This window comes from Scardinius erythrophthalmus (genome assembly GCF_964197995.2).
Source record: "Scardinius erythrophthalmus genome assembly, chromosome: 20".
In the NCBI taxonomy this organism is placed as follows: domain Eukaryota; kingdom Metazoa; phylum Chordata; class Actinopteri; order Cypriniformes; family Leuciscidae; genus Scardinius; species Scardinius erythrophthalmus.
In genome coordinates, this window is record NC_138240.1 from 34328873 (window position 1) to 34342414 (window position 13542).

The window sequence follows — 13542 nt, forward strand, 5'->3', positions numbered from 1 at the left end:
AAAGCACAAAGATTACTGCGATTTATTGGATGGGATGCGCGCTGAGAACAGGATGACTAGCCTAATCAATTCTCGGGATTTAAGAATCGATATCGGATCGTAAAAATGAGAATCGATTAAAATCGTAATTTTTTACCCAGCCCTAATCATGACAATGGTCCATATGACTCGTGCACTATATTCCAAGTCCTTCTTGGCACGCTTGTGGAAAAGTAGCGATGTCTAATTCATGAATCATGACCTAACCATTCCTTTGAGTATGATCTTTCCAATTAATCGTTTGATCCCATTCACAAAAGCAGCCAAATTATTCATTTGGTTCTTTAGTTCAACTCACTCAGTCACAGCAATTAACAGCTCTCTAAGGGGAAGAAAGTAGACTTAGGGTACGTTTACATGACAACGATAGCCTGGGTTTCCCCATACTGCCTTGAGCAGCGCGATTTTATTCACGCTGCAAGGTAGTCTGGCTACCATGGGCTAATTTTTCCCCTGAAATAGGGAACCAATCACAGAACGGGGAGGGAGCAGCAAGACGATGACGAAGTACATGCGACACACCGAAGCAGTTTGTTTATCTATGGATCCAACATGACAGACGTAAAAATATATGCATATTTAGTTTAGCAAGCAAACACATCTACAAAAATCTGCCTGTATTTCAAGTTGATAAAATAATTTAAAATCCACATCAGTTTATTTGTGCCGACGCGCCACGCCCTCCCAGGATCTATAACGTTACCTAGGCTACTTCCACTTTTAAAAATTCATCATAACCGCGCGCGCGATCTGCTTGCAGTCGTCGAGATGGATGCTGAGGAGTTGAAGAAAAGAATAGCTAGTGGAGATTGTAAAGTTGTCGACAATACGTCATCAAAAATCAAGTCCAGTGTGTGGGAGAAATTTGGAGTTATCTGAAGAAAATATTGTAAAAAGCTTTGCTGCAAACATTTTCGTGTTGGATAGCCGCAAATGTGGAACTTCATCCCTGAGGAAGCACGCAGATAACTGGTAAAGCAGTTCTATCGAACGGTATTTTTCATATTTAACACTGTTAGTATGTGTGGTGTGCAGGGCGTGTTTGAACCCAAAATTGTCAAATGTAGGCTAGACGAAATTGCGTGGCATAGTGGTGTAGCCGCGTCTGTTCGATTTGTGTGGTAACGTTAGCCATGTTCTTCATGTATCGGCCTTTTGACAGCTTCGGCTGAAGTTGTCCTTGTGTTAATTGTCGTGTAATAACTTCTGTATGACCTGGCAATAAACATTTTTGTAAGTGTGTCTATAATGTGATAGTCTAAACTGATTTTATTTCGGGTGCGGGTCGGGTGTCGGTTCTATTTTAAGCGGGTCGGTGCAGATTTTTATTAGTGCTGCTGTTGGAAAACGGGTCGGTGCGGATTTACAAAATCGGACCCGTGCAGGACTCTCTGGTGTACACATAAATCTCTGACCCATCGTCGTCTTCTTCGTTGAATATCTGTCGCTCTACATACGTCATCTGGTATAATTTGAAACGATTGGCTATGAGCTACGTACAGGCGCATTTGATAGACATTTGTAGCGCCCAATAAACGGCTCTGGGCATTTGTAAACCACGCCTCAAATACGAGAAAATGAACATGTAGTATCCAGACCACGTCTCAAAGAGAAAGTGGTCTGACATTAGCCAGGCTATGACAACGATGTAGTAAAAACGGAAACCTTTTTCCTTTCCGTTATCACGTACAAACAACATTTTTGTCGAATTGCTCCCCGTTCACAAGGATCCGTGAAAACGTCTAAATCGCTGTATGTCACTTTATAAAGAAACACTACACGCATACTGAACATGTAATATGCATGACGTCACAAATTCATGTTTTTTACATGTAGTTTACATGGAGAGGATAACGGTATTGTTTTCAAAATCCTGCACTATGAAACCTGATTTCAAAAGCTTGTGTTTTCAGGCTCCCAAAACGCCTTTACTGTGTAAATGAACAGCCAAAATGCATAAAAAGTTCAAGTTTTTTTTTGCTGAAACCAATGAGGTGTAAACAACCCCTCAGGGCCAAATAAGCATGAGACCAACATCCCATAACAGCCCCGATGGGAGTGGAAACATCTGCGAGCGAATCACTGATGATGCACAAATTAAAGTACACAGACGCAGCAGTTCATTTCAGGAACGACCCAGGCTAATTTGCATTGGGCCACAAACAAGCAGAGCCGATGATAATCAGGAGCGGGTGATCTAACAACACAGATACGCAGAGGATATAAAAGAAGCAAAAATAACATGGCTTGGCAAATAAACCTTCCTCTGAACACGAGTGGAGAATGTCCTCTCTCTCTATCACAATCCTTCCACTATCGCTGCACGTCAAGCGCAAAATGGGTTCAGACATGCTTTTTAAAAACATGCATTGCATAATGGTGCAAATACCATTAGACTGACTACTGCAAACCTTATTAAATCACAAAGCATGACGCATGAATTCTCTCCTCACATACATTTTGCATCTGAAAGGAAAACTCCTACAATTGCATATGCAATAAACTCAGCAACAAAAATAACCCCGTTCATGACCTTTCATCGCTAATATTTCACTGCGTGTCTTTAGTAAATCCTGACAGTAGTTTTTAACGTCAAAAGAGTTAGTAAATCTAGCCCTTTTTCTTCTTGATCTCAATACATCTTACATTTAAATCTGTTGCTTGCACAAAACCATCAGAAAGACTCCAGGAGACCCGAAATGAAACGCATGAGGATCGACTACTGTGATCCTTTGAAGCTTGAACGTGCCTGTCCTTCATTCACTTGCATTGTAATGAAAAGAGATACTCTTCAAATATTCACATTTTGTGTGAGGTGAACTGTTCCTTTAAGTGCACAAGGCAAACACACAGCAAGCTGTTCAGACACGCTCACACACTGAAAATCAAATCCAAAGCCCTTTATATTGAGGTGTAAGGTAGAATGATACAGCAAGCATGAGGAAAGTGAATAGATGTTAGTTGAGAGCATGAAAGCACCACACAAAGAGGCAGAGAGTGAATGTGAGTGTGTGTGTGAGAGAGAGCATGGAGATAGATAACACACCAAACCTTTCCCAGTGTGAGATAAGTGTGTTTATGTACCTCTGGCTTTTAAAGGCGAGGCCTGACGCACAGGAGAGCGAAATGGCTCTGGGTCACATGACTGCTTGGACAGAAAAGGGCTGTTCAACCGCCCTGAGACACACAGAACAGAGAACGACAAAGAGAGAAACCCAAGCTGACAGATGGCTGACGGTGTTAGAGACCACAAACATTGTTTTAGACAGAAGATCTGCAGGGTGTTTAATGACAGTGTCGAGTTTCAGACAGACGAACATGGTTGAAATGGCCGGAGAACAACGGGAGAATGGGAAATACCACAGAACATCCAACATTCAGGAGTTAGCGGTTGCATGCGCTGGAAAATACCTCCTATCTGACAGACGAGGGCATTCCTTAAACGTGTTTGAAAGCTACTTGAAACATGACCCACGTAGCAATAGGGGAAGCTAAATTTAACATGCAAATACTGTGGCATTTAAATAAAACACTTCCTTTAGAGTAAATTGTGCTTGTAGAGATCTTATCAGGACGGCTAATGTGCACATTTCAAATCAGACTCTATTTATTTATTATCCGGATGACATATAAAGCTTAATTATAACCACTAATCATCTCAGTTTGTATATTCTATAGTTTTATTCTATATATTTATACAGATTCATTACTATACATATTCCTATTTATTAAATATACTGTTATTATATAATAATAATAATAATAATAATATACTATATATATATTCAGATCTTATATATAATATATATATATAATATAAATAATCCAAATATAAATACATAATGTCATATAATTTAGTTATATATTTACAGTTACATTTGCACAGATGTACAACTATATATATTGATACTTTGCAGTCACGTGATATCTGGCAGGCAACAAACGCGGTTAGTGCATCCAATCGCACAACAACTATCTGATATGTCGTGTACACCTCAAAACACCAACTTTTGTATATTAAAACTGGCAACGTCCTGGCAAGATCCTTGATTAGTTTATTGCTTTTCGTTGCTAGAGAATGACGTTCTTGCCCGACAGCCAGTACAACTGACGTCACGTGCAAAGTATCAATATTTTAAAAATATATAACAATACATTTTTTAATATATTCAAGCCTAAATTGATATATACAATAGTAGTTTTTAATGACCCTACAAGTTTGATTAAACCATCAAAATATGTGGAAAATATTATATATTTTTTTTATATTTTAAATATGAGGGAAGGTCAAAACACTAAACTTGGTTAAGGTGTTTATCCAACAAAATTATTTTGTAAAAAAGGCACACTACAGCTACAGGTTTTATTTTACTATGCTAAAAATAAGTTATTTCATTGGTTCTCTCGGTTTTGATCAGATAAATCATATTTATACAAGCAGATAAATAATATATTTATAGTTAGATATTTATAGTTATTTATACAAATGTAATACTATACTTTTAGATGTTACATTTCTTTATTCTCTTTTTATTCTATTTATTTATTAGTATATATGTTTAAAGTAGCAAAAATAGCATGTCAAAAGTACTTAGGTATGCGTGAACCCAATATATATAAATGTATAGAATAATCAACAAAATAATTTTTTTTTTACTCATATAGTGCATGTATGTGTGTGTGTGTGTGTGTGTTGGCTTAAGCATGTGAACAGATAAATGGTACCTGGTTTTGGACTGAGTTGAGAGTTGTCTTTGTTAGAAGTGTTGATTCCCATTTCTCTCTGTTTGAACATTTCTCTGGGATTAACGGAGCGCTGGGAAACGAGAGACGCAGCTTCCTGTTACAAATACACACACACAAACATTAAAAGTAGCCAGGAGTATCACGACTGATAACACTGATGACAGTACATGGAGAAGATAAGAGCCAGGGAACCAAAGTGGTTATATACTGAAAGAGGAAAACAGGAGAACAGCGAGAGAACTAGGCTAAATCCCAATCTACAAACCACTCATCTGAGTTTAAGTATGCGTGACTGGCATTATTGCATCCGAATCTACATAATGTCAAAAAACAGCATGTCAAAAGAATATATAGTAGATGTTTACATTGCATCATGCATGCTTTTGTGCTTATGTTGCCAAAACAAGCACACTGGTTTTCTGATACGCGTTATCAAGATGTAATTTCATTACATTTTAATATGTTCCAATGCTTCATACTTATAAGTGTGTATTTTACCAGTGGAGAGCAAATTACAAACACTGCACTGACAAATTAGCATTCATGACCGGAACCAACAGGTTTATAAACTGGGATTAAGCCAGAAAAGCTATAAGTCAGACTCAGCAGCAACGGACACTACCACACTGTATAAAGAAAGAGTTAGAAAGTTAGAAGTCCTTCAGTCCAGGGCCAGAAGAGATGTTTGATGCTTCCTCACACTCACGTTGGCTTTTTCCACCGACTCTCCACGCTTAAAGGGTTTCTGCGCCGCCTGCTTCTCCTCCTCCTCCTGATGGACAGCAGCACACTTTAACTCTTACATCATTCCGTTACAAAACCTAGTTTTGAGGTTTCATATTAGATGCTTTCTTCCAAATTCTAGAGCAGAATTGCATGTTTTTTTCACAGAGCTCAGTTAAAAATCCACCCAAGAAGGTGGACAAGAGAAAAGTTGAATATATAAATATACTTAAAGGGATAGTTCACCCCTTTTTCAAAAAAGAAAATTAAAATCATAATTTACTCACCCTGGTGTTGTTCTAATTCCATATGCCCTTTTTTCTTTTATGGACCACAAAAGGAGAAATAAAACATCCCGCTCGCGCTTGTCCATATAATGGCAGTGAATAGCGACCAGCATTAAGATTTAAAAACTGTTCTCAGAATGATCCCATGCGACATGTGACGTATATTCCAAGTGCTCTGGGGGTTTACGATAGGATTTAGTGAAAAACAAACCAAAATTTAAAGTATTATTTAAGGAAAATCCTGAGCTTGGCCGTTGATCTTCTGTGCCCGACTGCACGTTCGTGAAACTCTATCAGCGCCACAGTTCACTCCGACTCACACAAGTTCAAGATGAATAAAAATGCAACATTAAAAACAATCAATGTACTTTCTTCTCTGAGGTGGATATATCTGTTGTGTTCGTCGTAACGAAGTTATTGCTTTCACATCTCAACTGTCATTGTGACTGTCATCAGACAAACAGAGATCCGGTCCGGAGATATTCAACTCAGTGAAGAAACTACATGGATACATGAACACAATTTCTCGGCATTGTATTTCTTGTTAAGTATTTATTAATCTTGATATCTCATAACTTGTGTGCTTTTCCTGGGCGAGTTGGAGCGACTGCGGTGCTAATAGAGTCTTATTAACGCACAGAGGATTTTCGTTTATTAATACATTAAATTATTATTTTTTTTTTTTTTTACCAAATCATATTGTATACCCCCAGAACACTTGGAATATATATACATGTCATGTCGCATGGGATCATTCTGAGAAACTTTTACATCTTTTTAAAAAAATTGATGCTATTCACTGCCATAACATGGACGAGCGCGAGCGGGACACTTAAAAAAAAAATCTCCTTTTGTGGTCCGAAAAAGAAAGGCGAAAGGCATACTGCCTTAGAACAACACCAGGGTGAGTGAATGATGACTTAATTTCCATTTTAGCGTGAGCTATCCCTTAAATACATTCAATTCAAAAAGGTACAGATGGTATTCTTTAACTATTTTAAATTGAACTATTTGACCACCCATTTGACAGCGGTGAGAAAACAGGAGTGTAGAAAGCATCTGATGGATGTGTTGTGGATGTGTTTGCACAAGCTCTGCAATTCAGCAGTCCAGTCACGTCACGTCACGTTTATTTATATAGCACTTTCCACAGTAGATTGCTTTAAAGCAGCAGCTTTACAGTATTGAACATGAAAAACAGTTAGAATTACAACTTCAGTTTCTTTTATAAAGCGGCTCTTCAGTGTTTTATTCGCATCGGACCTCGACGAACCGAACAAAAGAAATGAACCGGAGAGGTTTCCATGTCAAAGAAGGCGGAGCCTCAGAGACACACCTACCCATTACATCATCACCACAGACCAATGGCAGTTCGAAGGAGTTTAAACTTAAACTTACTTTTTCCTAAAAGTTTGCTTTGGCAAACCGCTTCAAACCCCAAACGTACTTAATTTTAGCCTGATTTTGTTCGAAATGACGCCACATTCTTCGATTTCGCTTAAAGTATGTAGTAATTAGTGTATTTTACTGTTAGCTTAGCAACATGCTAACACCCAACTATACTAAAATCAATTGTAAGTCGATTCTCCTGAGTGCCTCTCGCTTAGTAGTGTTATTTGTACGACGCACAGAGTTGCGACCCATGTCGACCATTCGAAATTGATCACAAATTTCCATTACAATTAAAATGGTAAGCATAGCGATCAGTGATGTACGAAGCACAGCTCACACAGAAGTCACTTTCAAACCAAGCAGCTTTCTGCTGGCCAGAGCAGCGAGTTCAAACTGCGTGGGGAAATCTCTCGCTCTCACAGGAAATCACTGGTCATGCTGATTCCTGTTGAAATGACTGGATTTCACCCGCAAAAACTTGCCAATATATATAATTGTGACCATGCCTTTTAAATGCAGCTGCGTACGTATACAGCAAGGCAACTCACAAGGCTTATTTACCTCATAAATGAGGGCTCTGCATCAAAACCTGCTCAAAGCTAAACCAGAGAGTATGCTATCGAGGTAGGTAGGTAATATCAGTGGTGATTTCTGATGTAATCAGCTGCGGCCCTTGCAGATCGGGCGCTCAGACCTGTGTGAACTGTGCATGTGAGTCAGTGTCCTGTGCAGATGGCCTGAACACAAAACCACAGATGCTGCAGGTCACATATTTCTGTCTCGGCTAAGAGTATATTTTGGAAATGTGGTTTGAAGATTATGAATGTGGACATAGAAGTGTTAAGATGATAACTGAAGAACAGTGGGTTCAGACAACCACACTATGCTGAAAAAAGAGAAGTTGTTGCTGTTGTGGTCATTGAATTATAGACATTAGGCAGGATGACATGCACTGGTAGAATTGTGACTATGATAATGATTAGCTATAGTGTTTATAACATGGTTGATATATTTACGTGGCTATTAGTGGGACGGACTGCTTTACGTTCTCTACATGTGAGATTGACAAATAAACACTTTTGGGTAAGTTGCTCTAAAAAGGTTATTATTGCTAGCTACTAATTATTACATCTTGGTTAGATCACTGTACTAATTACTCTCTCTGAAAAGTATTGCATTACTAATTACTTTCTAAATCCCTTATCAACCTCGACCAGCTGAACAACACAAGGATAGACATGAAACTGCTCTTTTAATTCTTTCAAATGAATATAAAAAAAATAGCATAAGAAATTATTCTTGATCTGGCCAAAGTATTTAAAGGGAGGTTACATTTTAACACGTTAGATGTTAAATTTTGATGTTAAATCCACTCCTGTTTTATATTAAATGTCAAAATCCAGCTTTTAATGTTGTTTATATGTCTATGTGGTGTTTTTAATATGCTTTAAGACAAACCATGTGTAAATTCATAAGTCGACAGCATTGCTGAGTATTTCCTCCAAAGACAGTCTCAAAAACACGCTTTGAAATCGCTGGTGTTTCTGACGTCACAAACTACCTTGTAACCAATCAGATCAACGTGTGATCGTCAACCAGTGGATCTCTGAGCTGAGTGAGTGAGTGGAGGCGGGGCTCATTTGCATATTTATAGAACCGTGTATATTAAATGAGGCAAGGGTGTCAAGTTACAGTCAAGCTATTTTAAGGCATGAAGAAATTTAAATATGTAATTTTGGTGATCAAAGATGATTTTAAGGGAAAAAATACTTTAAATACTTAGTAATGCATTACACCCAACACTGTAAATAAACATGGAGTAATGCGAAAATATAAAGCGTGACATGTTCCAAATAAGTCGAGGTGAGAAAGAAACCTGTACATTTTGCATTGTTCTCAGAATTATGATTTCAGATCGATCTGCTCATGAACATCTAGAGAAACTTCCTGCTTTACGACTGATCAAACAATCTCTTCTTGTCTAAGTGGGTGGACTGTAGCCAGAATAAATTGCTAATCAGATTTGAATGCCTAAAAGTGTTTTCAGAAACAAGAGATTAGAAAATTCACTAAACTTCCAACTCTTTCTATTTTTATCTAAAAACATTTACCCGGAACATTTGAGTTAGAATAGTTTATAAGAGCAACCGCCTTTTTCAAGACACGTAACAGCTTAAAAAAATCATGAGTGGGGGAATATTGATGTATTTTATGTTGTGTAATCAAACATGAAAGTGTCTTGAGCTTGTGTTCACCACAGACCTTATTTCAGCCATTTAACCCATTCAAAAAACCCATTGACTTCGGGACATTGCTAAAATGCTAACTAAAATACTGCGTTTTGGCCTACAAAGTGATGTCATACCTGCACCACTCTATATTAGTTTGATTTGAAAGTTAAATCACCTTTCAACAGTCTCCTGATATTGAGATATCCAAAGAGTGACAAAAGTAGTCCAGTGTGTTTGTGTGCTAGCATGAAGGCTTCACACATATTGCAGCTTCTCCACAGGAACCGTGTCAGAACATGTTCAGAGTGGCGATATGTGGATTTAAATAACCCAACAGGTGTGTGTGTGTGTGTGTGTGTGTGTGTGTGCCGCTTACCCACTGCTGTTTCTGCTGGCCTTGACTATCCACGTCCTGCTTCTGTTGGTACTTTCTATTACACAAACACATTTACACTTAGCAGGTGTTATTCAGTCGGCTCGTAACTTTATATCAAAGTGCAACATGGTTTGTAAAATTGTAAGATTTTGTAAAAATGAATGGTAAAAATGAGCCTTGCTGATCTCATTGATAGTCCACCAAAAAATGAAAAGTCTCACTCAACTAAACCTGTGTTGTTCTAAACCTGTATGACTGTCTTTCTTCTGTGTAACACAAAAGAATATGTTTTGAAGAATGTTGGCACCCAAACGGTTTCGGGTCCCATTGACTTCCATTGTATTTTTTGTACATATAGTGGAAGTAAAAGGGAACTGAAAATGCTTGGTTACCAACAGTTCCACTGAACAAAGAGAGTCATACAGGTTTGGAACGAGTGAGTAAATGATTTTTGGGTGAACCATCCCTTTAAAGACACTGAAACACACGAGACGTTTATCTGCGCACACTGACCTCTGTTCATCGATCTCTGACGCTCTCTCTTTGGCTTTCTTGTCCCGTAACTCGGCCTCCTTCACCTCTCGGTCCTTCCTTTCTCTTTCCAGCCGCTGCCTCTCCTCCGATGCCCTTCTCCTTTCCTCCTGGAGACGCTTCTCCTCGTCTTTCTGAGAAAGAGACAAAAGCTTTGAGCTAAACAGAAATAGTTCAAATATAAAAGGCAGAATGACAATATGGCTGTATGATCTTGAAAATCTGTAAACTACTCTTGATTCTCTTAGCAAAATCACACAAGTGCTGTTTTTGTCCCAAATAGCATGAGTGCAAATGTGATATTGATTTTATACAACAGTTCAATAAATAAGAAGATAATATTTGTTATATTTTAGACACAATTTTGTCTGTTTTGTTATGGTCTCAGTTTTGCCAATGAAAATATTACTTATAAAGCCAGAGCAGAACTGTTGTTACACACAACAGTGTTTCGTTTCTGAATGAACCCACGTTTGAGCGAATCAATCGTGTGAACTAATGATTCAATGACTCAATCCTAAAGAGAGCCATTTACTTCACTCCTGAATGAATCAGCCGTTTGAACGAATCAAATGAATCACTTACTCATTTTAGTATCTTATTTAGAGAATAACTTCATAAAAAAATAATAACCATATTTTGGGGACAGTTTGCCCAAAAAGTATTTATTTAATTACATTTAGTCTCCTTCATGTCGTTTCAAACCTGTATGGCTTTCTTTCTGTTGTGGAACATAAAAGATCTTTTGAAGAATATTGGTAACTGTTTTGGTCTGTAAATATATTTAAATACAAATTCAGATGCAGCTTCTGAAAAAACAAATGTATGGCCATTGTAGCCCAAACATTTATGTGTAATAAATCAATTAAATATTTCTTCCTAAAGCTACTTTTTGTAATGTCTATTTGATGCTTTTCTCATTTCAAACAATGACTTTAAATCATCTTTTAGGGGTAATTTATCAGCCAAGTTTGATGTGCGATTAATTTGCGATTAATTAATCGGCACATGACGAAAATTAATTAGATTTAAAAAAACTTTAAACGCTTGACAGCCCTACATGAAATAATATAAAAGAAGACAGATTCACACCATCAACAACATCTTTAAAGAAGCAGGATTCCCACAGACTATAAAAAAACTGGATAAATGAGGTAGGCTAATTATAGAAATGTGATTTCTAGACTTGGAAAAGTCATGTAAATTAATAAAAAATCTACACAGGGATTTATATATATATTCTAAAGAATATAAATTTTTCTATTAATGACAAACTCAAAAATATGGGTATGAGTAAAAATTGTGAGTAACAAATATTTTTCAAAGATTATATCCTTATCCAGTAAATCATAAACTGGAAAAGTCATGGAGCCTTCAAATATTGGAGTCAAACAGCTTGAGAATTGCATTAAATGCTTATTTTGTCAGAGGCAACTGCACAACATACTTTACGCAGAAACTCTGAACCATGTGAGCATTACCTCTGCTTGGGCCCAGAAAGTGTCTTTGTTGGTTCTCTTGATTTCAGACATGGCGTTAGTCTTCTGGTAAACCGATCCCTGTATGGAAAAAACAATGACTGGTTAATTATAACTTAAGTCCAGATGGAATTTTTAGACTTTGCATTTTCCGTGCTGATTTCAGTGGAAAGGTTCTGTGGAATGAAACTGAACATATTAAAATACAAATCAGAGCTGAGAGTGACACTCTTATAGCTATAAGCATTAGCCAAAATATTTAATAAGCATGCATATGGTGGTATTAATAAGCTCTCACAGCTTCTGCAGGGGTTAAAACAAAAGCAAGACTATACATCAAATACATCAAAAAGATGTTTACGCATTCCCAGTGTCCTGTAGATAAATGACTCGGCTCATTTAATTGCAGTTTGTTGGGTCATTTGGAGCTCACCAGAGAAAAATTACTCCAAACCACCATAACAGTTTTCACATTCCCAGCATTCTGGCTCCCTCCCTGTGAATCTCCTGACACAGCACTGTGAAAGAGCGCTTGAGATAAAAATGCAGCAGGCTGGCACTGACCCGGACACCACTGTGCCATCACAAGACCTGTCTGATGCCTTCTGCTTACGGACGCACGATATAACCGCCAGCATATCGGTATCGGCCGATATCTTAAAGCCGATAACTAATGGATTATCTCCTTCAAGCTGAGACACTTCAGATGCGCACTGTTCAACACGATGGTTTTGAGTTGCTTGAAATATGATTGAAATCACTTCAATAAAGGCAAATAAAGTTCAGCGCAACATGTGCACCAATCTGTCATATTCTGTAGGCTACAGAACATTATAATTGTGCGTTTGGGACATGGATTTAATGTTTTTTGTTTGTTTTTGTAATCAGGCTCTCTGGAAATTTGGATTTAGATTTATCGGCCAATATATCGGTTATCGGTAGGGCTGCACGATTATGACAAAAATCATAATTGCCGATTATTCCCTTGAAATTGTAATTGCGATTATTAATTACGATTATCACAATTTACATAAAAAAAAAAAAAATTATATATATATATATATGCATATTATTATACATGTTTACTTAAAAATTGTGGACACACACAGTGTCCCCCTCTACTTACCATACACATAAATTGTAAGAATATGACTAATAGTAAAGACTACTAAGAAATAAACACAAGGCCTATGCTAAAGCTATTAAATAGCAGTCCCAAACTAGCTTTTGTTAATACAATGTTGGTATGAGCCACTAGCCTGGTTCTACCAGACTCTCGTACATTTCATTTGTACAGAGAGTCTGGAATCTCTCCATTGAGAAACGTTTACTTCCTTGTAGGCGGGTTCTCTGTTAAAGTTCAAAACTATTGGATCTGCCCAGAGTCACTCAGGATCTGCCATAGCCAATCGCTAACGTGTGGTCGTGACGTATGTCATGCGCCGAAACCGGCCGGAAACATTTACAAATTCAAAATGTATAAGGACAGTGATGTATTCAGTCAACTGTCGAAGCTGGGTCTAATCATTAACAATACGCCGCTGCGGTCGTTTCGGATCTGCCGCAAATGCTGTACAGTGATCACCGGCTACTGCGCGATACGGAAACAACTTTTCTGCCTCCTTCACTTGGTCCTCCATTAGTGCAACAAGAGGGGAGACGACAACAACTATCGGCTTTGCATCCCTATCGTTCGCCTTAGCTAACACATTCACCACTAGAACTGCCAGTCATTTTTA

At 37.8% G+C, this 13542-nt stretch overlaps 1 protein-coding gene across 8 annotated transcripts in view; it reads right to left on the reverse strand.

Annotated features, from left to right (window-relative positions):
• Window positions 1–13542, reverse strand: part of dbnlb (drebrin-like b) — a 35782-nt gene that overhangs the window by 6749 nt on the left and 15491 nt on the right. For 2 of the 8 annotated variants that reach the window (XM_081350058.1, XM_081350060.1), the window contains exons 6-11: window positions 11807–11884; window positions 10308–10459; window positions 9795–9849; window positions 5492–5557; window positions 4765–4879; window positions 3124–3216 (exon numbers count right to left, since the gene is read on the reverse strand). In XM_081350058.1, the coding sequence (XP_081206184.1) occupies window positions 3124–3216; window positions 4765–4879; window positions 5492–5557; window positions 9795–9849; window positions 10308–10459; window positions 11807–11884 (559 nt within the window). The remainder of the gene's footprint in view (window positions 1–3123; window positions 3217–4764; window positions 4880–5491; window positions 5558–9794; window positions 9850–10307; window positions 10460–11806; window positions 11885–13542) is intronic. The other 6 variants (XM_081350059.1, XM_081350062.1, XM_081350061.1 and 3 more) reach the window with 3 other exon arrangements.